The sequence below is a fragment of the Fusarium odoratissimum genome, assembly GCF_000260195.1.
Source record: "Fusarium odoratissimum NRRL 54006 unplaced genomic scaffold supercont1.81, whole genome shotgun sequence".
NCBI lineage: Eukaryota > Fungi > Ascomycota > Sordariomycetes > Hypocreales > Nectriaceae > Fusarium > Fusarium odoratissimum.
The window spans coordinates 10,342-36,913 of NW_022158747.1; the positions used below are offsets into that span (position 1 = coordinate 10,342).

The 26,572-nt window shown below is 36.1% G+C and overlaps 5 protein-coding genes across 8 annotated transcripts; 4 read left to right on the forward strand and 1 right to left on the reverse strand.

Annotated features, from left to right (window-relative positions):
• Positions 1 to 1,308: 1,308 nt before the first annotated feature.
• FOIG_16420 (uncharacterized protein) lies at positions 1,309 to 3,742 on the forward strand. Of its 4 annotated transcripts, XM_031217862.1 has the most exons (8): positions 1,309 to 1,726; positions 1,784 to 1,878; positions 1,936 to 1,945; positions 2,017 to 2,299; positions 2,374 to 2,495; positions 2,553 to 2,959; positions 3,022 to 3,232; positions 3,295 to 3,742. In XM_031217862.1, the coding sequence occupies exons 1-8, from the start codon at positions 1,560 to 1,562 to the stop codon at positions 3,710 to 3,712; spliced, it is 1,713 nt and encodes a 570-aa protein (XP_031052415.1). In that variant the 5' UTR covers positions 1,309 to 1,559; the 3' UTR covers positions 3,713 to 3,742. The 4 variants fall into 4 exon arrangements, with proteins under 4 accessions (XP_031052415.1, XP_031052416.1, XP_031052418.1 ...); XM_031217863.1 differs by having other exon boundaries at positions 1,309 to 1,878; XM_031217865.1 differs by having other exon boundaries at positions 1,936 to 2,299.
• Positions 3,743 to 11,949: 8,207 nt separating this feature from the next.
• Positions 11,950 to 13,161, forward strand: FOIG_16421 (uncharacterized protein; the record flags this gene model as incomplete). Its single annotated transcript, XM_031217866.1, has 3 exons — positions 11,950 to 12,144; positions 12,252 to 12,615; positions 12,674 to 13,161. 3 exons carry the CDS (start codon positions 11,950 to 11,952, stop codon positions 13,159 to 13,161), a joined length of 1,047 nt encoding a protein of 348 aa, XP_031052419.1.
• Positions 13,162 to 19,468: 6,307 nt separating this feature from the next.
• FOIG_16422 (uncharacterized protein) lies at positions 19,469 to 20,852 on the forward strand (the record flags this gene model as incomplete). Its single annotated transcript, XM_031217867.1, has 5 exons — positions 19,469 to 19,639; positions 19,705 to 19,806; positions 19,873 to 20,094; positions 20,156 to 20,298; positions 20,351 to 20,852. 5 exons carry the CDS (start codon positions 19,469 to 19,471, stop codon positions 20,850 to 20,852), a joined length of 1,140 nt encoding a protein of 379 aa, XP_031052420.1.
• A 903-nt stretch (positions 20,853 to 21,755) lies between these two features.
• On the forward strand, positions 21,756 to 23,727 carry FOIG_16423 (uncharacterized protein; the record flags this gene model as incomplete). Its single annotated transcript, XM_031217868.1, has 5 exons — positions 21,756 to 21,911; positions 22,009 to 22,654; positions 22,718 to 22,737; positions 22,813 to 23,142; positions 23,230 to 23,727. 5 exons carry the CDS (start codon positions 21,756 to 21,758, stop codon positions 23,725 to 23,727), a joined length of 1,650 nt encoding a protein of 549 aa, XP_031052421.1.
• Positions 23,728 to 25,065: 1,338 nt separating this feature from the next.
• FOIG_16424 (omega-6 fatty acid desaturase (delta-12 desaturase)) lies at positions 25,066 to 25,983 on the reverse strand (the record flags this gene model as incomplete). The annotated part of the gene is made up of 2 exons (XM_031217869.1): positions 25,066 to 25,742; positions 25,848 to 25,983. The coding sequence occupies 2 exons, from the start codon at positions 25,981 to 25,983 to the stop codon at positions 25,066 to 25,068; spliced, it is 813 nt and encodes a 270-aa protein (XP_031052422.1).
• Positions 25,984 to 26,572: the final 589 nt, after the last annotated feature.

Sequence of the window (26,572 nt, forward strand, 5' to 3'; positions counted from 1 at the left end):
AGGGTTTTAAAAGTTTAAAGGGTTATAATATAAGAGGCTTTAAGGATATATAATTTTTAACTTAATCTTATTAAATATAGGCAGTTTTATTATTATAATATAAGGACTTATTAGGTAGTAATTAAGGCCTTTAAAGAAAAATATAATAAGTAATATAGTTAATAAGTAAGTATAATAGATAAGTAAGTGTAATAGCTTAACCTATACCTTAAAATCCAGATTTTAAAAGCCTATAAAAAGCTTAAATTAAGCCTAAAATAGTTATAATTTAAAAGTTACTTATTTAACTATAAAATAAAGCTATATTAATTATTAAATAATTCTAACTAATTTATTTATAATTAGTATAAAAAAAGCTTATTTATATTATATAATTGAGCTTTATTATATAAAGGAGATTTTTTAAAAATCTAAAAAAATTATATTATATAGTCTATTTTATACTATCTTTAAAAAAACCTTTATTAGGCTCTTAGCTATTTTATTTAAGGTAATTAAATACTATAGGGTAGGCTATTTCTAGTTATATAATACAGTATTACACTTACTTATTTATTATACTTACTTATTAAATATATTAGTTTTAATTAATTAAATAGTTTATAGTATTTTTAAATAAATTAAAATATTTAAGCCTAGGATTTTTTATAATATATACTTATTTATAATATATACTTATTAACTATATTATAATTAATATAGAAATTAAAATATTTTATTATATTTTTTATAATTTATTATATATAAATTAAAAACTCCTATTAAATTAGCTATTTTATTTAATTTCTTATAATTAATTAAAGTAGTCATCCTCTATTTTAGCTTTTTACCCCTGTCTTATATTTTTACTGCCTACTTAAAGAGTAGGGCTTCTATTAAGTCAGATCCACGAGTAGATTAAATCCACAAGTAGTTTCCCATTCGGCTAACCGGCACGCTGCCTTGACCAGGGTTCGAGCTAACTATATTAGTGGTGCACCTCTTTGCAATCTACGCCTAACTCAGGTAGACGAGGACGTCATGAGACAAGCTTTGAGCAAGCATTCGCGTATCGCCTTGGCCGCGACTAGGTCATTTAGGGAAGCTGAACCTTGTCGCCCGGAATCCATACATACTACCCGCATCTCCGCAAATGGCAGGTAGTTGTGTCGAGCATGATAAGGAGCATAGGAGAACTACCAATGATATCAGAGCTCATGATACCGAGTGTAATGAAGCATCACCTGTCACGCTATACACCTTCCTCGGACGGATCTGCCGGCTCTTATTTCCCCTCATTGACGGAGTGCCATGGCGTGGAGTAAGATTGGAACAGGCTGCTTATTGCCAAACTATCGCCAATTGGACACATTAGCAATTGATTGCTGCTGTACGGAGTGCTCCATTGAGGAAGGCAGTATCGTGCCAGCAGCGTAAGTAATGGCTCCTACAGGGGGGCACATGATTTGCCTGGAGCTTTAAAATTGGGGTAGCCTTCCATCTTCTACACTTCTTTCTTTCTTCTTTCTCATTTCTCCCATTCCTACCCATTCCCTCCCCTCTCCTCGGTCCTCGTCACGATGAGTCTTAAGAACGAAAATAATGGCGGCAGCGATGCCGCTGACTCCAAATCGGGTACAGTCGATTCCACGGCCGGCCGGCAGTTCCCCGTCGATAACCCAGAGGCCGGGACGACTAATCCCCTCCATAAAAATCTCAAGGGCAGGCACATGCAGATGATTGCCATGTAAGGATTTAATACCAAGTACTCAATTGTATACCAACTAATGGTCGCTTTTCTAAGTGGTGGTGCAATTGGTGCTGGCCTGTTCATCGGTTCTGGAACTGCGTTTCAGACTGGTGGACCTGCTTCTGTTTTTCTTGGTTTCCTAATTGTTGGTAAGTTGTGTACCCTGCACTGGTCGTGATGCGATAGCTAACGCGTGTGTTCTTCAGGTGTCATGGTGTATGTTCCCTCGACGTGGAAGTCGAAGCATCTTTCCCTTCAGTTGATGGATATTGACATAGATCATTTAGATACCTCATGATGCAGGCCCTCGCAGAAATGACTGTCCTGTATCCGATCAACGGTGCCTTCACCATGTACATCTGCCGCTTCGTTGATCCCTCCCTCGGGTGGGCGTGCGGCATCGAGTACGCCATCAGCTGGCTGACTGTCCTTCCCTTTGAGATCTCCGCTGCTTGCAACATGATCCATTTCTGGCCAGGTTCGCACGGTATTAACAACAGTGCTTGGATCGTCCCGCTACTTGTCGCCTTGGTGGTCATTCAATTCTTTGGCGTTAGGGGATACGGCGAGGTATGTTCCCACCGGTCTGATAAGTTCCCAGCCTTGAGATATATGGACAATGAGGTGACCGATTATTGAATTAGGTCGAATTTGCTCTCAGTTTGATGAAGATACTCGCCTGCATAGGCTTTATCATCCTGGGAATAATAATCAACTGTGGCGGCGTTCCAACAGACGACAGAGGCTACATCGGTGGAAGATACTGGTAATGTTATGCATGCCTCCAAGTGGCTGAACTAGGCTAACATGGATTTTGAAACAGGAACGATCCTTACAGCGCATTCCTCAATGGCTTCCACGGCTTCTGCAGCGTCTTCGTCACTGCAGCGTTCGCCTACACTGGCACCGAGCTGACAGGACTGGCTGCTGCGGAAACAACCAATCCAAGGAAGGAGATTCCGAGGGCCTCGAATCAGGTCGCATGGCGAATCGGAATCTTCTACGTCGTCAACCTTCTTCTTGTTGGACTCGTCGTACCGGCAAACAGTCCCCTGTACGGCAGTGCGACTACCGCGTCGCAAGGGTCGCCTTTTGTCATTGCAATTGAGCTTGCTGGCATCAAGGTCCTGCCATCGATTTTTAACGCCATTATCCTGATCGCCGTTATGAGTGTTGCTAACTCGTGCACCTTTGGCTCGACTCGAACGCTTCAGGCTCTCGCTGCGAATGGTGCGTGCTGCGTGATGATATGAACATGTTGTTTGAGACGCTAACACACACTTACTGTACAGGAATGTTCCCAAAGAAAATGGCCTACGTTGACAAGAAGGGTCGTCCTATTCCCGTGATCATTCTTCAGCTTCTCTTTGGGCTGCTAGCATTCATTAACCTGGCGCATAATGGTGGTACCATCTTCAATTGGCTCCTGTCTCTGTCGGGTCTTACTATCCTCTTCGTGTACGGTGGCATCGCTCTGGCTCATATCCGCTTCCGCAAGGCCTGGTAAGCAAATCACCTGTTGTTTTCTGGCCTGCTTTGTTCCTTCGATGACTAACTTCGAACAGGGCCATGAACGGTCATACCTTGGACGAGCTTCCCTACAAGGCCAATTGCGGCGTCTGGGGCTCCTGGATATGCTTACTTGTCTGCGTTCTTGCTCTGATTGCTCAGTTCTACGTCGCGCTTTATCCTGTTGGCGGTCCTAACCTGGATGCAACAACCTTTTTCCAGCTCTACCTCGCCGGTCCGCTACTGATTTTCCTCTACTTACTCTGGAAGGGCTACAGCTGGATCTATGAGCCAGCACACCGCCCATTGTTCATCAGAACAAAAGACATTGATATCTACACAGGCCTGAGGGAGATCAGTAGTGTAGGTATCTCTGCAGAGGACAGACATGCTAGCAATGTTGAGTTAGGAGAGGAAAAGCACCAGGGAGGTGCTGGGGCATATATTAAGAATACTATCCGAAATATTATTTAAACTTTACAGGAGTAATATAGTTAATAAGTATATATTACAGATAAGTATATATTACATAAGATCCTAGCCTTAAATATTTTAATTTATTTAAAAATACTATAAACTATTTAATTAATTAAAACTACTTATTATACTCTTCTTTAGAGGCCTTAATCACTACCTAACAGGTCCTAACAGCATCCCTTGTATTATTTAATAATTAATAAACTAATTTTAATAGATATAATATAATCTTAGTAAAAACTTATAAATCTATAAACTTTAACTATAGGATTATAATAAAATGTTTTTTTCCTTAAATAAATACTTTAAATATAATTAATTATTAAATTTAATAGTAAATATTAGATTTAATATATATTAGTTAATAAGGGTAGCTTATATATAATACCTAATTAGGAGCTTACCTTAACTATTATATAAAGATATAGTAATTATACTTATATTAGCTATTATTAATAAAAGAAAAGTAAGTTTATTTTAAAAGTAAGTAAAAGGGGTTTAAGTTATTATAAATTTAAAAAAAGATATTCTTTAATTTACTTTTATATTACTATTAATACTACTATTTATTATTAAGTTAATATAATAGAATATTTTAATTATATAAATAACTTATGCCTTTTATATTATAGGTTATATAAGTATATAATTATATACTAAAGAATCTAAGTATATCTTTATAATAAACTATATAAACTTATAAAAAAGGAGATTAATAAAATTAAGTTATAGGCTAAAGTACTTAACCTTATTAAAAGTAATAAGAAGATATTAGCTTTATTACTTATTTTAAATATTAGTTAACTAATTAAAGTACTTAATAAGCCTAAAAGCAGAAAGTTCTAATATACCTTTATTATAAACTATTAGATTATAAGTATAAACTTAAGATAAAGAAATAAATACCTCTAGAAAGTATATAATATTAAGCTAAACCTAAAGCCTAGTCCCTAGAAGGCTAATATTACTAAAGTAAATATAAACCTAACTTACTAGAGAGATAATATATTTTATTAGTAGCTCTTTACTAAGGGTTTATATAATAAATACTTTAAAGTTATAAGAGGTTATAATTTAGAGAGTTTAAATACTAAGTAGGTAAGGGCTAAGCTTACTGTTTAATAAGCTATATAAGCCTTTTAAGTAAAGTCTAAAGAGGCCTAAAAGAAAGAGATAAAGGTTATTAAAGAGATAGGCAACTTAGTAATACCTAATATATAGCTTTATTAACTAGGGTTAATAGCCTACTTAAAAGATTTTAGTAATAAGAAATAATTCCTAAGAGACCTTATCTTATTAAAATATAATCTAAAGGTAAATAACCCTAAGAATAATTCTAAGCTTTAATATATATATATAATATATTTAATAAGTAAGTGTAATAAATAAGTAAGTATAACACTGTATTATATAACTAAAAATAGCTTACCTTATAGTATTTAATTACCTTAAATAAAATAGCTAAGAGCCTAATAAAGGTTTTTTTAAAAACAGTATAAAATAAACTATATAATATAATTTTTTTAGATTTTTAAAAAATCTCCTTTATATAATAAAGCTTAATTATATAGTATAAATAAGCTCTTTTTATACTAATTATAAATAAATTAGTTAGAATTATTTAATAATTAATATAGCTTTATTTTATAGTTAAATAAGTAACTTTTAAATTATAACTATTTTAGGCTTAATTTAAGCTTTTTATAGGCTTTTAAAATCTGGATTTTAAGGTATAGGTTAAGCTATTATACTTACTTATCTATTGCACTTACTTATTAACCATATTAGCTATTAGATATTTAATTTAAAAAGCTTTTAATATAATTAAATCTAATATAATCTTATAAAATATATTATTTAAGGTTAATTAGAAAGAATTATATAAAAAGTATAATATACCCTTTTACTTTTAATTTAAATACTAGACTTAGAAAAAGTATATTACTATTTATTTTTAATTCTTTACTTATACTATTTAGGCTATATCTTATAAGAATATAATTAATTAACTATTATTTAAACTTACTAAGGGCTAAACTATTACTTTTAATATAATAATAAATTATATTAAGAAACTTATTAATATTAAGAATAAAATTAAGCCTATACTAATATTATTATAAATTAATAAGCTATATAAACTCCTTAAGAATATTATATTTACCTTTTATATTTTTATTTTTAACTACTTTACTAAGGTAATTAAGTATAATAATATATTTATTAGCTTCTTAATTATACTTAATATCTAAGATAATAAGACTTAGGAGAATTATATAAACTTTACCCTTAAGCTCTTAGCTATTATAATTATCTCTTAGGTATTTCTTATAAAATATATAATTAATAAGAGGGCTTTATATATTTAGCAGAAGGTAAAATAAGAATAAATTAAATAAAAAGCTAAGAAGAAGAATCTAAGATATTTTAAAATTATATTTAAGATAATATACTAGTTTCTTATTAATAGTATTAAGGGTTAAGATATTATATTAATATAGTTTATTATTTAACTTTATAATTATAATATAACTACTAGTAGATAAGAGGTAATACTAGGTTTAATTAGTTAAAATAATAAGGATATTATCTATAAAGGTATTTATATTAATATACTTAGTATTTAATTTATATTATAGGCTGCCTTATAAATAGCTAAGATATTATTATATAAGTATATACTTTTTTATAAGAAGTATAAAAATTAACTAATTACTAAGCTTAAACTACTAAAGATTTTATAAGATAAACTTATTAATAATATAATAAATATAAGTATAAGCTATTTATTTATTAATAGTCTTTTTTAATTACTATTAAAAAGTAATAATTAAATATTTTATAAAATATAAATTAATACTACCTTATAAAAAGTATAAGTTAAAGGTAGCTTAGAGGCTAAATTTAAACTTCTTAAAAAGAAGGCATATTATTATAATAATTACTTAGAGGAATTTTTAAAATATTTATTATTTATTATTTACCTTTATAATAACTAAGCTACCTAGTTATTAGAACTACTTATCTTATAATATTAAAATACTACTAATAGTAATATATTAAATATTTTTTATAATTATAGGCTAATTATACTTATAACTAAATACTATAAGGGATTCTTAAAAACTAAAAGGGTTAAAGTTATATATTACTTTTTATTATATAAGGTTAATACCTTAGTAATTTACTACCTATAGCTTATATTACTATTTTAAAAGGATATATAAGTAAATATCTAAGATAAAATAAAACAATTTATTAACTTATAAGTACTAAAAGAAATACTTAATAATTTAAATAATAATAATAAGAAAAATAAATATAAGACTAATAGTAATAGTAATAAAAGTAATAGCAAGGAGGATATAAGTAGCTATCCTTATATAATATAAATAAAAGCCAAGATGTGCTTTTTAGGCCTTAGATTATATTAAATATCTATATAAATAACCTATATCCTTAGGTAAATAAGCCTTAAAGGCTATTAAAAAGAATTTACTATTAATAGCTAAAAATATCTATTTATTATAATTACTTAATATTATTTTTATAATAATATAATAACTTATATTAGTCTTATTAATAAGGCAAATAAGGGCTATAATAGTAATAATAATAATAAAATAAAGCAGGAGAGTCCCTAAGATACTTAAGCCTATTATAAATACTTAATTACTAGGCTAATATATAACAGGCTTATTATAAAAGGGTATTTTAAGATAAATAAATAATAAGTTAACTTCTAGTTTATTAATAAGAAGTAGTATTACTTACTTAGTTTCTTATTTACTATTAATAAATTTAGAGAAATCCTAATATTAAGGCATAAATAAAAAATATTATTATTATATTATAAGGTAATAAGGAATTTATAATTATAATAATAAAAGACTCTCTAGAGAGTTAATATTAATTAAAAACTAAGTTAATTATATAAAGATTATATTTAGTTTTATAGTAAGTAATAAAAAGTAGTAGATATAATTATAATAAATAAGAGCCTTATTATTAAAATTATAAAAATAAGTACTAGGAAAAGTCTTTACTTTATATTACCTATAGCTAGCTGCCTTAGTAAACTTATAGTAGTAATTATCCTATTTATATTTCTCTAAGATAATTTAATAAATTAATACTAAAAGCTTAGAATATCTTATATTAAGTAAAGAAGTAATAAGGTGCTAAGAGATATATTAATTATATTTATAATACCTAAGTTAGCTATAATAAAGTATTTTCTAGACTTTCTTAAGTCTTAGCAGGTTATGGCTAAAGTAAATTAGGTTATTATTAATAAATATTATATAATTATAAAAAGAAGCCTATTATTTTAACCTAAGTTATATAAGCTAGGCACCCTTATATTAATAAAGGTATAAATAATTTATCTTATTATAATACTTCTATTAATAAATAAACTAACTTTCTTTAACTTAATTAATATATAATAGGAAGATATTATTATAATCTAAGTAAGGATAATATATAGTAATATAATATATAATATTATATTAATCCTAGCCTTAACTATTAAGGAAGTAGTTATTACTATTATTAAATAAGTAAAGGTAATAATTAATTAGAAGCTAGAAAAGTACTTATAACTAGCTAAGATTATTATTTACTATTAATACATAGAGGTAATAAAAAATCTAATTATAAAGCTAGGGTATAATACTTACTACTAAGAGATTAATATATAAGATAAAAAGGCAAAAAGGCTTAAGTTTTAAATAAGTAATATAAAGTATAAGTAATATAAAGATAAATAAGTAATTATAATAATAAATATACTTAGCCTTAGTATTAATATATCTAATATTTAAGTAGTAATATATATAAAAATACTATATAAAATAGCAGATTATATATAATAAAGTAAATATATTAATTAAGATAAATAATAAAATAAGGCTATTATTATCTAATTAAATATATAAGGCAATTTAAGAAGGCTATAACTAATAGTATCTAAGTATATTACTATAAATAGCTATATTAATAGTAATATATATTAGTATATAATACTTAATTTTATTATAAATAAATAAAATAATTAAAAGGACTATAAAGAGGGCAAAGAGCTATATAATATTTATTAATATTATATAAATAAGGAAAATAAAGAGAATAAAAGTAGTATAATAAAAAATAAAAAGAAAGGTAATATATAATAATAAGAACTAAAGGTAAAATATACTTAGTATTATACTATAACCCTAGTAGCCTAAAAGTATTAAGACTTTTTAAATTATAAAAAAAAGCTTTATAAATTAAGTCCTTAAGAGTTATTTATTTTATAAATAATAGGGTTTAGGTAATAATAAGATATATTTAAGGTTATATTATAATAAAGTAATTAAAATAGGTAAGTAGATATAAGAGGTATATAAGCTTATTATAAGTATAAAAAAGTATATATAAAGAAGTAAGATAGTAAAGAATTTTAATTACTATCTAGGGTATTTTATATATATTATATTAAGTAAAGACTTAATTAATTTTATAAATAATTAATAAAAGATTATTATAATCTTAATAGTTATAAATATAATTATAAATTATTATAAGTAAATAGCTTAAATTATAAATTAAAATATTTTTTCTTAGCTATTTAATATATAACCTTATAGATATTATATTAACCCTTTTACCTTTATTAATAAGATAACTATTAAAATAAAATATATCTAGCTTTTTAAATACTTTATAATTATAATATTTTATACTTTTTACTTTTTTATTAATATTAATTAATATTATATTAGTATTTAATTTAAGAGATTATAAATTAAGGTAATTATAATTATATAAAATTATTATACCTAGGATTAATATAATATTATAATATTAAATTTCTAGAAATTAGCCAGGCTATATATTATAGCTAAGTATTAAGTAAGTTAAATGAAAAAGTAAAAAATACTAGAAAGTTTATAATTAAAGGTTTTAATAATATTAATAGTATCTTAGAAAGTAATAAATTTATAAATAAGAATAAGGATTATAAATATAATAGTAATAAAAAAAAGAAAAGGAGGACTAAGAGGAAGTTAAAATAATAGCTAATTTAAGTAAAGAAAATTTAAACTTAATTAAAATATTAAAATAGCTATTTAAACTTATAATAGTATTTAATATAAAGGAAGTAATAAATAGGTAATTAGCTTTAACCTTATTAATATATCTTAGTAAAATCCTTAGCTATATAATTAATTTTATTAGTTTTCTCTTAATAAGTCTATATAAATTAAACCTTATTATATTTATTTATACTTAGTACCTCCTCTTCCTTAAATATACCCTCCCTATAAGAGTATACCTATTATTAAGTATTATATAATAACCCTAAATAGGTTAAGTTATATATCTTTAAGATAATTACTAAAAGTATATAATACTTAATTTATAATCTTTATTTAAAAACCCTTTTTCCCTCTTAGCTTAAAGTAAGGCTATTATAAACTTTAAAATACCTTTATTTCTTCTAAAATAAAGTAATAATAGTTAATATATATTTTATAATAATTTATATATTATTAGTATAAAGAGCTTTTAATAGCTTTTATAGACTTTATTTAAGAAAGCTAGCTAATTATATATAAAGCTAATATATAATTAGCAGCTATTATTAAATTTAATATTTATTAAATTTAATATTTATTAAGAATAACCTAATAAATATAACTTATAGTTTCTTTTTTATAACCTTTTTAAGCTATAATTTAAAAAGGTTAAGGAAAGTAATTAATATACTTATTTAATAAATATACTTATTAATTATATTATAAGTTTATATATTAATATTAGTATTAATAAATTTATAAGTAACGTGGTTGATAAGCAAATGCACCAGATAAGCGAGTGCACTAGTCTTATTTCCACCTTAAATCCGGGTTTTAAAAAATTCTTTAAAAATTCAAACTAAGCCTAAAATGGCTATAATTTTAATAGGTTATATATGAGTCTTAAAGTATGCTATATAAATTTTTTAAGATTTTTAGAAAAATTCTATATAACTATAAACCTTAAAATCTATTTATATTATATTATATATTATATAATTAAGCTTTACTATATAAAATAAAATAGCTAAAAATCTTTAAAAATTATTATTTAATAAAGTTTACTATACTATTATAAGAAATATTTTTATTAGATTTTTAGCTATTTTATTTATAATAAAAAGATATTATAGGGTAGGTTTTTTAATACTATATAGTGCAGTAGTGCACTCGCTTATCTGGTGCACTCACTTATTAACCATGTTATTTCTTTTATATTTTTACTTATTTTAAACTTATAATAGCTATTATAATACTTAAAATACTAATTATTAATATATACTTATTTTAATTCTTATAATACTTATATCTTACTAATATTATAAAACTTCTTATATAAACTTAATTATTAGGGTTTAATAAGTATTATCCAAGAAGGTAAGCTAATAGCTTTAGTTTATTTTTATTAGCTATATTACTATTATATAAAGCGCAGATTGTATTATTTTATTTAATATATGCTGGCCAATTAGGGCGATAATTACTAATATAATTTAGGCACCTAGTATATTATTTTATTTAGGCACTTATATACCTATATATTAGCCGCCATATACCTTTTATTAATAATTAAGCTAAGGGCCTGCAGAGATAATGTCCTGGCTTGGCTAGGCTAAATGCATAAAAGGTCCCCGTATCACTCTTATTAAAGATTAAAAGGCGGCAGGCCGGCAAATTCCATCTAAAGCGCCTAGTAGTGAACAATATGGACGCCATCGACTGGCCGAGATCAGATGTCGCCCGCTGCTTGCCTCGTAGAGCGGGAGATGCCGTTTCTCTTAGTATAGCTTTAAGCCACAATAATTAAATGTAACTACTATACACTAGTTAGTTCGGCCGCCATCTATATCACCAATCGCTGTTGCGGGCGCTACATTAATATAAATGACGATGACAATAATTCCTTAGGCATTTATTTCTAGCTTATGTCTCTAGCTGAACTATAACTCGCTCCCTAGCTGCTACACTATGGCGAGCCAACGTAGTCCACTTTGTTATATCTATTCCAGATAGGAGGTTATAGAAGGAAATTTTACCCCTCTTCTGGTTCTGATCGATGTAATATTCTCTTAACTGCTAATAGTCTTACACGATACGGCAGGCAGTCTTAACCTTCAACCTTATCTGGCCTGATCCTCAATTCCGAAAAGAATCAAATCTTCCTTTGCTATGGCGAGTGCAACTAATAAGCCGGCGCCCACGTCAGAATCCGCCACCCTTGGCCCGGACCATAGTGCCACCTATCTAGCACCATTTAGCATCGTTATAGCCATCGTTATTATCAGCACAGTGGCCCGTATTTATTGCCGTATTTATCCCCGATGGCGTCTCGCTTGGGATGACTATACGTTGATTTTTGCTTTTGTAAGTACTGGTGAAGAGAGCGAGCATTTGCAAGATACAAAGCTGCTGGCGGGAAAGCATATGGTTCACCTGCGTCCTATATATGAGCTAACCACCCGAGGCTGCAGGCTCTCACAACTACTTGGTACTCTTTGATGGTCTTGGAGTATAGCAAGTACGGTCGGGCTATTGAGAAATACACCCAAGACTCCTCTATTGTTGGGCCGATCGAAGCCGCGATGGGCCTCATATTTTTCTGGGCGCTAAACGTTATACGCATCTCCATGTGCTTGATGCTGCTCCGCCTCAAGGACGAGAGAGCGTGGAGGTGGGCCTTACGAAGCCTTATCGTCCTCCAAGTGTGTCTCATCATCGTCGCCACGTGTGTACAGATGGCTCTCTGTCGGCCTCTATCTGGCTTGTGGGCTCCGACTCCCGATACCCGGTGTATCCCGGTGGAAGGTTTTAGACGCTATTGGATTACGCATTACTGTAAGTGAAAGGAAGCTTAGAAAGAGCCTAAGCGGCAAACAAGCTAATAATATTTCAGCCTTTCATATCTTCTGTGATTTCGTCATCTCCCTTATGCCCCTTACGTTTATTTACGCGATGCATCGGTCTCCGCTTGAAAAGATACTCCTTTGCGGTTTAATGGGTGCCGGTCTAGCAGCGACAGCAGCAGCCCTTGTATTTCTCATTATCCTCGTCAAATGCTTTGGAGTCTGTAGGGATGCCTTGTTTAACATTCGCCTAGACACCTGTACCTCCCTACAGCTGTTCTTGGGCGTCATCGCTGCTAATCTGCCTTGCCTCAAGGCGCCGCTTCATCATATTCTGATCCAAAGGGGCATTGTTCGGCCGGCGAAGCACCCCTCTGCCGGTGGCTCTCCCGAAAGCTTCCTGGGCAGGATGACCCACGGGAGCCACGTTATGGAACAGTTGCACGACCTCTCGCGGGAAAGTTGCACGACTTCTCGTGTCGAGCTAAGAGACAACAAGAAGGCATCCCACGCAGTCACTAAGCCCAGTCTCGACTAGAGCCGCCTCCTGGGATATGGGAAGAATCAGGACTAGTATTAATATTGGAGTAGGCTTCTGTTAAGAGGCGGGAAAGGGTAGTTATAGATAGACTGGCATATTAGAGGGGGAATTTAGACTCTATAGATATAATCAGGCTGGTAAATCTATCTATATCTATCTATTGGCACCTTACGTAGATAGATATAGATGCTTAGTTATATATTGTAATATAGATAGGTAGATGTAGGCCATGTGTAGAGAGGAGGGTTTTAAAAGTTATTACCCACCGCTAAGTCTAACATCCCTAATAAGTCAACTAAGTATAAATAGCTATAAAGCTAACCTATTTCCTCCCATGTTGTAAGAGTTCGCGGAGGTCACGACCAGAGGGGGTATAGGTAATTAAAATGCATAAAATAACAGATCCTTCTAGTCCTACCTATTTTAAGTAATAAAAGAAGCTCAAGTGATTTCTCGAATTACAAATCGCTACATTGCACAAAAGGCTAGATGGCTTCGTATCCAAGGCATATCACGGAGTGTAGACCATTATGCAACGGAAGTCCCCTGGTATGTTATCATTGGCGAGATTACTAATATGCTTATACTTAAGGTGAAGGTATATGGCAAAGTTTGACATTTGCTATTTTGTCCTTAATTAGCTGAGAGGAATCGTAGATGCTTACATTCCGCCTTCTTTCAGCCTTGAAGCTCGTAATGTCACCGACAGAACCCTATTTCTGTACACTTTATCTCGACCTGTGAAATAGCGAAGAACGGAGGCCTGAGACTCAGAGAGGGGATCGATGCTATTTTTGACGTGGGCCTAGACTCTTCTAAATGTACATTTACCTGTAAACTGCCTTTCCCGGGGTCCAAGGTGGTTGTTTCATGCATGAGTCGTTTCAGCGTGGTGACTCACCCGAGGCCACAACACCTTGTAAAGGCACAACACACAATACAGCAGTAGACATACCTTTGAAGTGGTGCGTGGCAGGCTTTGCTAAATCCCTCCACAATAATATGCCGAGGGCTTGGCAAAGTCCAGAAGGTTAGGATTAGTATCACCGATACTCGATGGCCACGAAATTCACCACTCAGTTGACTTTGGGGAGTATTGCAAGATAAATAAAATTATTACACTTTGTATGCCACCTTATGTGTCTCATCTACTTCAGCCTCTTGATGTTGGGTGCTTTGGATCACTCAAGGGCTTATGGTCGCGTGGCCGGTGCCACCAAGGCGGCGATCTAGATTGATTTGGAGCCACGCCATGCTTGAGACTACAAGCTGGCCGCGGTCGTCCTCATACAAGACCTCAACGGATTTCCAGGGTTGAAGTCGACAGCTATCATGACCAACGCGTTGAAACTGTGTGGGATCCACATTTGAATAACAGCAATGGCTTTGGAATTTTGGTGGTGGGGGCAAAGCTCCAATACCATACCGCAGAGTCCAGATGCTAGGGAAAAAACGCCACAGTATTTTCCGTTACTCCTTTAATGACCGGTAAGGCACACTTAACGTATTGTGGGCCTTTTGGTCTCGGTATTGATTGGCTGCTAATTGATCCGCTATAGATACAAGCCTCAAGGTGGTAGAGCAGTGAGAGCAAAGGTAGGGATCTGCAGGATGTATTATCAGCAATGCTTTATTTGTAACCTTGTAATCCTTGCTGATAGGTACCTCTGATACTGACGTCTTGGTTGGTCTAACCTAAATGTGTGACCTTATCTGTGCCTTATCTGTCCTTGAGGGATAAAATGGCTCTTGCTACCGAGGAGACTAGCAAATCGCGGCTTACCCACCATGGCTAAAAACAGCATAGGCAGAGTGCCGTATCTCCTAAGGCTAACGTATGCTAGTGGGCTCCAGTGACATGACAGCTAGCCAATCGTATAGATGCTTTCACTTTCGTTTAGCAAAGAGGCATGTCTTGGAATTTAGCAGGGAGCTACTAGTAGTCGTTAGCTTAAAGAGATGCAGTTACCCGTTGGCTCGAGCCGGGGGGGGGCCAACTAAGCAAGCTTAGTTGGCCACAAAAAGGCAGGACAGTCACAAAACGGTAGGACAACCCCGCTCCGCCGGCTATCGCGAATTTCCTCGATTTTATATATAAAATCAACCCAAATCTAGACGCCAGTTAGCCAAAAAAGAAGTACTCTTATCCAAGTGCATTATGCCTTTAAATGCAAATATCAGAGCAGCTTAAGCGGTGGTTTCTTTACGCTAATAACTCTAAAAGGGCCTCTCTTATAATGCTTCTAATATAATAAGAAAGCCTCTTTTAATACGCAATGCTAAGCGGCAGTACAAGGGCTCCTACAAGTTATCTATTATGCATATCATTAAGAAGCTTAAAGAAGCTAAAACAGCAGATTTTAGCCTAGTTCCTAAGCCAAATAAGGGCCGGCTGCAACTCCTTTTAGATAGCAAAGAAGAAGCTATTATATACTTTATCATTTAGATATAGAAGTCTGATCTTCTGGCCTCTAAAGGCAAGATTAAAGATGCAGCAAATATAATAAGAAGCCGCCGTGATGCTGCTATGCAGCCGGTCTTAAAGATATAATATAGTCGCTTCCGTAATAATTATCCTAAGCTTAATATATTAATTTTAAAGTTAAAAGAAGCTACTCGCTATAAGTATAAAGAAGCCGGCGTAGAGGAGATAAAGCAGTGGTTTAAATAACTTTCTGAAGTTATCACCAGATACAGGATTAGTGCCTTAGAGTATTAGAATACTAATTAAGCCAGAATTAGAGTTAAAATACTGCAAAAGCATATATAATACCTCATCATACATACTAAGAAGAAGACTCTAACAGAGGTATTTTCGCCGAAAAATAGGGAGACTTATATAATAATTAGTATAGGTAACGCCGCAGAAGCAACTACTCCTCCTTAGCTTATCTTCAAAGCTTTTCTAATAATCAAGTAGTTAGATATCAATAGTGATCCTAATATATGCTTTACATAGTTAGAAATAGCTTTTTCTAACGCCGAGATAATGCTTAAGTAGGTAAAGCACTTTAACTGGTAATCTTAGGAGAAATCTACTACTATATAATATTATCAGCTGGATTTTAAGCAGTGGTTTAGGTATAATAAGCACCTAAAAAGCAAATTTAACCCTATTACTCTATATAATACGCCTCTGGGCATAGAAGGAAAGGAGGAAGAAGAGCTTATATGGCGGTTGCTTATAATCAATGGCTTCTCCGGTCACGGCTCCTTTGCCTTCAGAGAATATTATATAAAATTCAATATCCTCATTACTTTCCTTCTTCCTCATTTAACACATATACTTTAACCAATAAACCTAGGCGTTTTTCAGTAGTTAAAAAATATACACTAAAAAAGGCTGTAAGAAGCTTTATAGAAGGGAAATCTAATATTTAACTGCCGTGACTTTACAGGCTCCTTTAAGGTATATATTAGCAGCTTACATCTTCTCTAAAAGATCCCTCTTTTTATATACTAATTCTTATAATATTAGGAGATCTTTAAAGAAGGCTTTATAGCTACCCATATTATCGCCGGCTTTAAAAAGTCAGGCATTTTCCTGCCAACCGAGGTGCCAGCGGTTAGTTATCTGCTAAAGAAGAAGTTAAAGACTTATAAGGCTATCAATCCAGCGCTATCTTTACTTTTACCAGCAGAAAATCACTTCCCTTTAGCCTCTAATACAGCAAGGGATATCAGTAACCGCTATTATAATATTCTAAGCTCCTTAACACACCAGGGACTTAAAGCTATATAGAAGATTATTAGCAAAGCTATTATACTTAAAGATATCATAAAAAAGCATATTACTAATCATCAAGAGCATATTAAAAAGAGATATTATCAGAGAAAGCATAAAAAGCAAGGAAAACCAGTAAGAAATTATTTTTATAATATAAGCTTAGAAGAGCTTTATAAATAATAGGCTAAATTTATTAAAGTAAGAGCAAAGGCTAAGCAGAGATCTTAGCTTTAGAATATATAATCTTTTATAATCCGGCAAATAGAAGAGATAAAAGCTAAGTAGCAGTAAAAAAAGGAGGTTATTATTAATAGCATTAAAAAGAAGATACGCTTTAAATAGTGGCTTAAATATACCAAAAGAGATATAGAATACACTTCTCTTAATACATTATAAGCAGAGATATCCTTATAACTAAAGAAGAAGGAAGATTACTTTATAATTAATACCTAGCTTACCCCAGAAGCTCATAAGGCTATTTGCAACGCCGGCTTTGCAGCAAAGCCTCTCTCAGCAGCAGATTTAACCGGCCTTCTTAACAGCGATAACTCTGTCGATTTTCAACTTACATAACCGCCAGCTGATACTGATTTTAATAAAGAAGATAGCCTTATTAATTTATCAGAAGAAGAGGAAATCGCGATGCCCTTATCGCCGCCTTGCCTACCTAACTACAAGTCCCCCCTTCTAACGGTGCCCTTAATACCATGCCCGGCTTAACACCAAGCCCAATTTCGCAATGCCCTTATTTCCCTCATTAAAAAAGAAAGATCTGCTATAGGAGCCAGTCACAGGCCTTAGGAAGGACAGGAAAGTACCTAATTTACTAGAGAAGGCATTATTAATCGGCAGGCAAGCTTGCCGCCGCTGCAGCTATTTCCCTCTTACAGTTACAGTTAATAGCAGATATATTATCACAAGAAGCTTCATTTCAATTAATTCAGCAATTTCACCTCTGTTAACGCCTTCAGAATAAAGATACATTGAAAATGCCGCAAAACACACCAAAAATCGGGCCCAACGGGTGTCCCACCGTTTTGTGACTGTCCCGCCTTTTTGTGGCCAACTAAGCTTGCTTAGTTGGCCCCCCCCCGGCTCGAGCCAACAGGTATCTGGATAGCTCTGGAGCTATGCCCAGTACAATCAAGCTGCCGGTTGCCCCGACGCTCTGGGCGGCAGTACTCGATTACTTGACGAGCCATGGCTGAATCTGTTCGAGATAATTAGTGACAGCTCGGATAGACTTTGCCCCCGCACGGTTCGCGTCTTGAGCAATGACTCGATGCCGTTGCCAAGAGTCATTCCCCATGTATAGGGCTGATAGAGCTAATGGTAGCGAGCTGAGTTAGATGGAGACCCTGACTAATTCTTATCTGCCGCTGCAGGTCGAGACCAAGCCATGAAATGATATATGAAGAAGGTTGATGTATCGCGGCGGAATAACCCGACAGACGGGTTCCTGGCTCCTGGGGCGAGTCAAAAGAGGAATATATGATCTTAGCTCCTGCAGAACCCCTTTAATAAATTGCATATTCGTGTTCAAGCTTGGTTGCACGGGCAGTCATATCACTGTCAAGGACATAGCTCGAGGTGAAGTAATCTTGAGGGTAGCGACTGCAGAGCATAAATCTTAATTCTTTTATATATAAACAGATTACTGTGAGAATTGCAGCATATTGGTTTTCTTGGGTTAATTAGGTTGAATCATTCAATCTGGGCTAATTGCCCATCTTGGTCCATATGGTCTAGACTTTGGCCTGACACAATGGATCGAGGAGGAAGGAGATTAGTTGAGGCGTAATTAAGCACTACACAACGAGTCACGCACCACAATCGACTGATTCCACATCATGCGTGGGGCATGTGGCAGTGACAGCGACAGGGGTCACATTGGTGGTAGTCGTGCATTTGTTCTCGAGGGACTGCTGTAGGACCCTTGTGGCAAATTACATACCCTTAATTGCGGGGGAAGTGCGCCACTGGTGTCTTATGAGAGTCTACGGATGCATTGGGGCAATAAGGTTGAATACCTGGTGTGCATCTTTTTGAGCTGCTAGCTTCTTTAGTCCTGCTGCCATGTGCATATCAGCTCTCACATGCCAACTTGAGACGGGCTACTGTTAGCCACAAAAAGGTGAACCGCCTTTTGCGAAGGCTTTGTTCTCGTCACTAACTGCCTACTAATAGAGAAGAAGCCATAAACTTACTTCAGAATCCTTTTGCATAGAATGCAACAGAAGTCATATTACCTTACCTTAACAGGCTTAGTATACAAACGTTATTTTAACTCTAGTACCACAGTCTAGGTATGCGGCCGTTTACCCTGCTGTGAAGCACCCGCGGTTCCTAGACTAAGGGGAGGTGTATATACACTTGTAACGCTGGTAACGATCCGCTGTAGTGCACGTCCTCCATCTTCTGCTTTCTTCGAATTGTTTGCTATTCCCGTGTTGTGGTTGGTGTTTTCTGCCTTGCGTCTAAATTCGTGCCGAAACTTCCTTCACTGACGTACATTCTTTTACCCATATCGTTCTACCTTATGAGAACTGCGTGAGGAGCATCTAAACTGCAAACAAGATGCTTAAGCCTCGTGAGCATGCGACAGCCGTGAACAAGGCACCGATAGTTCGGGCCATGACGGCATTACTGATGGTTATTTCAATTCTGGCTGCTACCGTACGAATAGTGACGAGGGTGACGACAGTGGGAAGTCTCAGTTTGGATGATGGACTCGTCGCTGCATCAACAGTAAGAACACTTCTCCCCCGGAGAACACAACATAATGTTACACATTATTGACGTCGACGAATTAGGTCTTGGCTATTATCCAGTCAATTATTGTCATATTCGAGGGTTCAGCTGGTCTTGGCAAACGTGATGGTCTTGATAATGACCAGATTTCTCTTATCCTCAAGGTATATAATATCCTTTATCGACAGATTCTAGATCGCCAGCCAGTTAACAAACCATGTGAAATACAGGGTCAATACGCATCCAACATTCTGTTCATCACCGTTCTCTTCCTCACCAAGATCTCGGCGACAAGAACGATTCGGAGTATGGCATCTCGAGAACGTCAACGGTTGATCCTGATTACCGAAGGAGTCATCAGTCTCTGGGCTCTGGGTTCAATCGTAGCGTCTCTGTTTGAGTGCAGTCTACCAAAGCCGTGGGACTATATTCACGGCAAATGCTTCAATCGTGTAAGTTACACTACCCCTTCCTCAGCGCAGTAGCGATGATCCTTATTTTCAATCGATATAGGTATTTTTTTGGATCGTGGTCGACATTGTCAACATTATGACTGACATTATCATCACGGGAATCCTGATTAGCATGTTCAAGAGTCTTCAGACCTCAAGGTTTAAGAAATACCTAGTAATTGGGGTATTTGGATGTCGCATTCTGTGAGTTTATCAATTGATAACGAAACCAATAACAGCAGCTGACGGTATCCAGGATTACTCCAGCCATCATCTGCCACATCTACTACTTTCACAAAGCTACAGAGCTTAACAATCCCTTATTTGACATGTGGGCGCCAACTGTGATTGTGCAGGTTATACAATGCATGAGCATTATGGTAACATGCGTTCCCTTCCTCAAGCCGTTTATGGATAGCCTTGAATCAGGACAAATGAATGCTGGTGATGGATTGCAAACACGAACCAAGGGCAGCGACTCTAGGAGCCGAACTGGCGATACAGCGCCACGGACTCTTAGAGGGATCACTACTCTAGCCTCAAACGCTTCATACCGAAGGCAAAATTACGAAATGGTCGATGCGGATAATTGGGGCGCAAAAGAGGATAAGGGGACAACAGCCACAGCCACGGCAGTAACAACGGAGCCAAGTCGCCCTTGGGACGGGCAGAGTCATACGAGTCAGTCGGTACTTGTGCACCAGACCTGGCAGGTAGAGATTGAGAGGCAGGACAGTACATCGGAGCTTACTGGGTAGTTCATCCTTCTATGCATATAGACGTATTTATATAACATCATTTCAAACAGCTATAATCACTGTGTTATAGCAACTGAAGCATCACGATCCACGCGACGTGTAGTCACTAACGACTAAATCAGGTATCCTTATTCCAATCTCTATATCACTTAAATTGACTACTAATACAGCCCATATAAACATAAACGGAGGATTTGTACAAGGGAAGAAGTTTTTAAGTTATGGAAGCTTCTGTAAGTCTCCTGACCTTACTGGTGTGGTATGCCCTCACGATGCCCCTGGTCCCATCATCTAACTACCTCATCTCATCCCTATATTGTTAAGCCGTGTAGCGGCGGTTGGCATAAACTCTGATACTTACCCCCCTACTAGGACCATTTCATGTGAGGGTCAGGTAGGCCGGGCCGTGAGATTAGTGTCGGACGAGTATTAGAGTTCATACCCACCGCCGCCACACGGCTTGACTACTGGCTGATACTCTCTGCCGTGTCATACTTTAGGGGGGTCCTAACGGGCGCAAATTACGCATTTGAGTAAACGCCACCATAGCTGATTCATGCCAGAACGATGAGACAGCACCATGCAAGAATTAAGTCGTTACAGGAGTAGAGTTTATGTACGTATTTGCCATTACGTACCTGGCTGTTCCGCAACAGAAGACTCGGTCGAATATATTATGCTCGATATCCAATAAAAAAGAGCTTACTATGTTCCTTATATTTTTTTCCGCGTACATTTCAGTATCACCTCCGATGCCAACTACTGCGTGAACCACTCCCTAATTATTTCATACTCTTTCGTCGTAAGTTATTTCTTCGATTGGGCTCCATTGGATAGGTAGAACCTTATGACTCTAGCGCGTATTATTTTTCATTGATCTTTGTCTGCAGCACTTCATATAAGATGACCCTCCGACACGAAAGCCACGAGCTCATCAACTTGAGCGCGGCCAAAACCGTAGCACCCATGGTGGTCAGTAGTTCCAGGTCTACCGGCTTGGATCGCGACGACCTAGATCGCGAACAATTAGCAAGATTAGGAAAGAGATCGGTCCTCAAGGTAGATGCCCTAATACACTCCCTTCTGCTGCTTTATGTACACAGCGTATTATCTCACATTTTTCGACTGGACTTCGAACTAATAATGTCTTTACCAGCGAAACTTTAGTTATCTCTCAATCTTGGGATTTAGCTGTGCCGTCCTCGTGACTTGGGAAGGCATACTCATGAGCTTAGCGCCCGGTTTGGCAAACGGGGGCCCAGGTGGTCTTATCTACGGCTTTACTTTTATTTGGATTGGTAATCTTAGCGTTTTCTCTACCCTCTGCGAGCTTGTATCCATCGCTCCTACGTCTGGCGGCCAGTACCATTGGGTGGCAATGTTGGCTCCTCGGTCTTGCTCCAAGTTTCTGAGCTATATCACAGGATGGTTGACTCTGGCCGGATGGCAGGGCACGTGTGCTGCGTCTAGCTACCTCACTGGTACTATGTTGCAGGGTATCATTGTGTTTATGGTACCTTCATATACCGCTCAAACATGGCAGGGGACATTAATAGCCTGGCTGCTCATCCTTATCGCTATCTTCGTCAACACCGTCGTCAGCTCTATGCTCCCTAAGCTAGAGGGCATAATCTTGATTCTGCATATTATTGGCTTCTTTGCCGTTCTCATTTCACTGGTTACCTTTGGCGCTAACGGGGATGCCGAGCATATCTTCCTCGAATTTCGCAACACTGGTGGTTGGTCTACTCAAGGTTTATCTTGGTGTGTAGGGCTTCTGGGGAGCGTATATTCTTTCGTTGGTAAGCGCTCGACCCCAGTTCATTGGTTCTTCATAGAGAATAGCGACTAAATCTGCTGCTTAGGTGTCGACTGCTCTTTCCACGTAAGGTCTATCCCATATTATGCTCATTCCTCATCGTCCCCTTTTACTCAGGGCAACAGCTAATATGTTGTGCAGATGTGTGAGGAAGTCAAGAACACTTCTGTGGCTGTTCCCCGATCTATTATGACCAGCATCGTGATTAATGGCTCCATGGGCTTGGCCATAATTATCGCCATGCTGTACGGTGCAACCGATATCGACAAGGCCATCAGCTCTGCTACTGGATACCCTTCCATCGAGATCATCTACCAAGCTACAGGATCTATGGGCGGAACTGCCGCCATCACCTCTTTTATTGTCACCATGAGTGTCTCTTGCCTTATTGGCACTATTGCCGCCACTTCCCGTGTATTCTGGTCTTTCGCCAGAGACCACGGTCTGCCATTTTGGCCTACTTTATCCCAGGTAAGAACATCTATGAAATTTGCAGAGCGAGCGAAATATGTACTGTTGCATTATGCTTTGTATTCCCCAGCTGATATGGAAAACTAGGTCAATTCCTGGACTGGCGTCCCCGTCTGGGCGATTGGCATTACTAGTATCATCTCCTGCCTTCTTGCCCTCATAAATATTGGCTCTACAGCCGTCTACAACGCGATTATTTCAATTGCCGTGTCGAGTCTTTACTCTTCCTACCTTATGGCTGCCAGCCTTCTCCTTTATCGCCGTGTCGGGAAAGGATTCAAGCTTCCAGATCCCAGCGCTTTCCCCGCTCTTGCCGATACGGGCGCCGGTGAAGGCCAAACTTTGGCCTGGGGCCCATGGCATGTTCCTGGTGTTTTTGGGATCATTAACAATACGTATGCCTGTCTCTATCTGGCTCTCATCTGGTTCTTTAGCTTCTGGCCACCTGCAGCAAACCCCAACGTAGCTAGCATGAACTTTGCTGTCCTAATAACCGGCTGTGTTTTCATCTTTAGTGTTATTTACTATTTGACTTGGGCTAGGCGGGAGTACAAGGGGCCTATTGTTGAGAACTTGAGTGAATAGAATCAGATCAACACCGTTGGAGCACATGGTGTTTTACAGTGGTTTTATCAGGAAGGCCCTATAAGGGTAATAGATTAATTGAGAATTAACTTTAACTGTGCTTAGGTCTAAGATAATTAAAGTAAAGTTTCTCTACTAAATAAATAGGCCTATGTAATTTTAAAAGTGACTTTCTATGCTATTTCAATTTTAATTTATTAATTATTATTATTGTGCTCTTTCCAGCTACCCTAAAGTCCTAGAATTTCTTGGCTCTCCTAAAAAAACTTATATAAGTATTAAGAAAGTGGCCCTGTCTATACCTAGATCCTTAATAAGTATACAGCAAATATCCTAATCTGCGCTTTGCATAGTCATAAGCCGCAGTGATGGCTTTGTCTATGATAATCCTGCCTGCTGCCCCCAGATTGCTTTGATCTAGGGATCTACACTCCTGCTAACCTAAACCGAGGAGCCTATGCAGCCCTCTTATAGAATAGTCCGGCAGCCGTGAACGGCACTATTAGTGTTTCACCTAGACCTGGTCGCATAGCCCAGACACCATCTTCACCACTCAACCCCGCCACCACCGCTGCAGCTACAAAAGGAGCTGTATATACCAGCCCTGCATCGATTTTTAAATAATGACCAATCTCTATCATCGAATTAGCTAATAATCCCGCGCGAGAACGCGTGTTATTTATATTGTATAATAGTGCTGGGTAAAAGTATATTTTATAAAACTTAGTTATTAATTATTAAGATAAGAGTTCTTCTCGGGTTTATATCTCTAGTTGATTTTATCTAGGACTTTGACCTTTAAATCTAGGACTTTTAGACTAATAGTCTAAATCCTAAAGATAAGAGGGATTCCTAGTTTTTTTTAACAGTGGTTTGGCTGTGAAAAGTTAGAAATTAAAGCTACTAGTACCCTGCTCATACTGCTACGATGACAGGAATAGGGTGGGGCGGCCTACGGATTGTGGTCTCATAAGCTCTTAGGAGATGCTGTTAATTCCTGCAATGTGTACCGAGCCTGAAAGACTATTCTCTGGTGCAAAGATAACAATTACAGACCGCCGAAATCGACCTGGGAGTGATGTAATTAAAGCATTAGAGTGCCTGAAGTCATGGTTTAGGATATGAGATTTTCAGGGTAATAAGATTTATGCAGAAGCGGTAGAATAATAGGGTCACATGGAATATATTAGGTGTACTGTCACACTGCCAATATATTGGGTTCTTAGCAATGAATACAGTAGGAGTCATGCTCATATTGGGTAATGCAATATGCACCCCTTGGCAATACAATAATATTGTGAAGGGATCCATATTGGCAAAACTATATTGTTTATATTATTAGCAACACTGTCCTTTTCTGGATGCAAGAATAATATTGTGATAAAGGAAAGTGGAATCCTTCCCCAGCCGCCAATCTAACAGTAGTTTGGCCTCATATATTGGGCTTCGGGGGTCGAAGTAGTTTACACCTCCCCCCAAGCCTTTCTTCTTCCCCTTGCCGCGACCCTCACCCTGGCATTCATGGTAGTTGTGACCAGTGACGTTAGTGAGGATGTAGTTGGGCCAACCGACAAGCTGCTTCATGACCAGCCGAAGCAGGGTGTAAGCGGGGGTCTCCTCAGTCAGTTCAGAGAGCTCGTAGGCTATGCGGCCAATGCGGGTGGCGTGCTGCTCGCGAGTGCGAGGAACAATGACCATGTCACGCTCCATATTTCCAGTGGCCTTATGGTGTTTGCCATGAGAGATCTGCCAACTGGAGTATGGGACAAGAAGAGCTGAGTGAAGTACCCAGCCGGTCGCGTCATTGACAAGTCGAAACTCAGAGAACGCTTGATGGCCACATTCGTGGGCAATGACCAAGAGACCAGTTCCAAAGAGACCCTGGAGCGTAGTGTATAGGCACCAGAGCAGGGCTCGTACAGGCGTGGAGGGAAAGTATTCAGGAGTCACGAAGTTGTAGAAGATGGTGAAGGTGGTGACAAGGCAGATTATGTCGCGGAGGATGTAAATGTATCCTTTGAAGGTGGATCACTCGAAGCAGTGCTTTGGGATGGCATCGCGGATATGCTTAATGGTGAAGTCGGGGGGCGTGAACTCGTTGCCATATGTATCAAGGAGACGGTCATGTGTAGGCTTGGCCTGGTTGGCATCCACCAAAGAGAGCGAAGAAAGGGAGGTCGAGGACTCGAAGTCAGTGACGGTATGCCGAGATGCTGGGTGCTGCCCGGGGACAGTCGAGGTCGAGACGGAAGCCATGATCGGGAAGATAGATTACTCTAGTCGGGATAAAGTCAATTGACTTGACGAACGGTCGACGAGGAGATTGGGTTGAGAGATGGAAAGTACCTGGTGGTGCTGCCGTGGCAGTGGGAGTTGTTATGCGATTTTCCTGGACTGGGGGCTTTGTTGGGGAACTGGACAAGTTTGAATAGCTGCTCAACGCTTCCACGCCTTTATGCGGTCATGATAGATAAGAATCTAATAAACATTTTACATATTATTGTCAACTAAAATAAACGTCATAAGCCATCCCTCAATCAGGAGTTCTTGTTCCCCAACAAATGTTGATTTAGGGTCTTGGCTAAACAGCTTCCTTAGCTCTTTTGGTATCATGATTAAGATTAATGGAAAGTGGTTTCCAAATACTATATATATTATTCACATTGGGAGAGTTAACGCATTACGAAGGTTGGTAGCGCTAGATTTGTCTCAGTATAGAAATTCTCGATGTCATATCAACAGGGTGGTGAAGCTCGAGACATACTTGGGCATTGTAGAGTAGAGGGAGCTCTACCCATGTCCCATCACATGTTAATTTTTACGGTGAGAGAGGAGTGACATAATC

Bases quoted from the DNA above. Each gene is read 5' to 3' on its own strand.
- FOIG_16420 (XM_031217862.1), top strand. From the start codon at position 1,560: ATGAGTCTTAAGAACGAAAATAATGGCGGCAGCGATGCCGCTGACTCC. The intron at 2,300-2,373 runs GTATGTTCCCAC...TTATTGAATTAG, and splicing joins GCGTTAGGGGATACGGCGAG to GTCGAATTTGCTCTCAGTTT. The intron at 2,960-3,021 runs GTGCGTGCTGCG...CTTACTGTACAG, and splicing joins TCAGGCTCTCGCTGCGAATG to GAATGTTCCCAAAGAAAATG.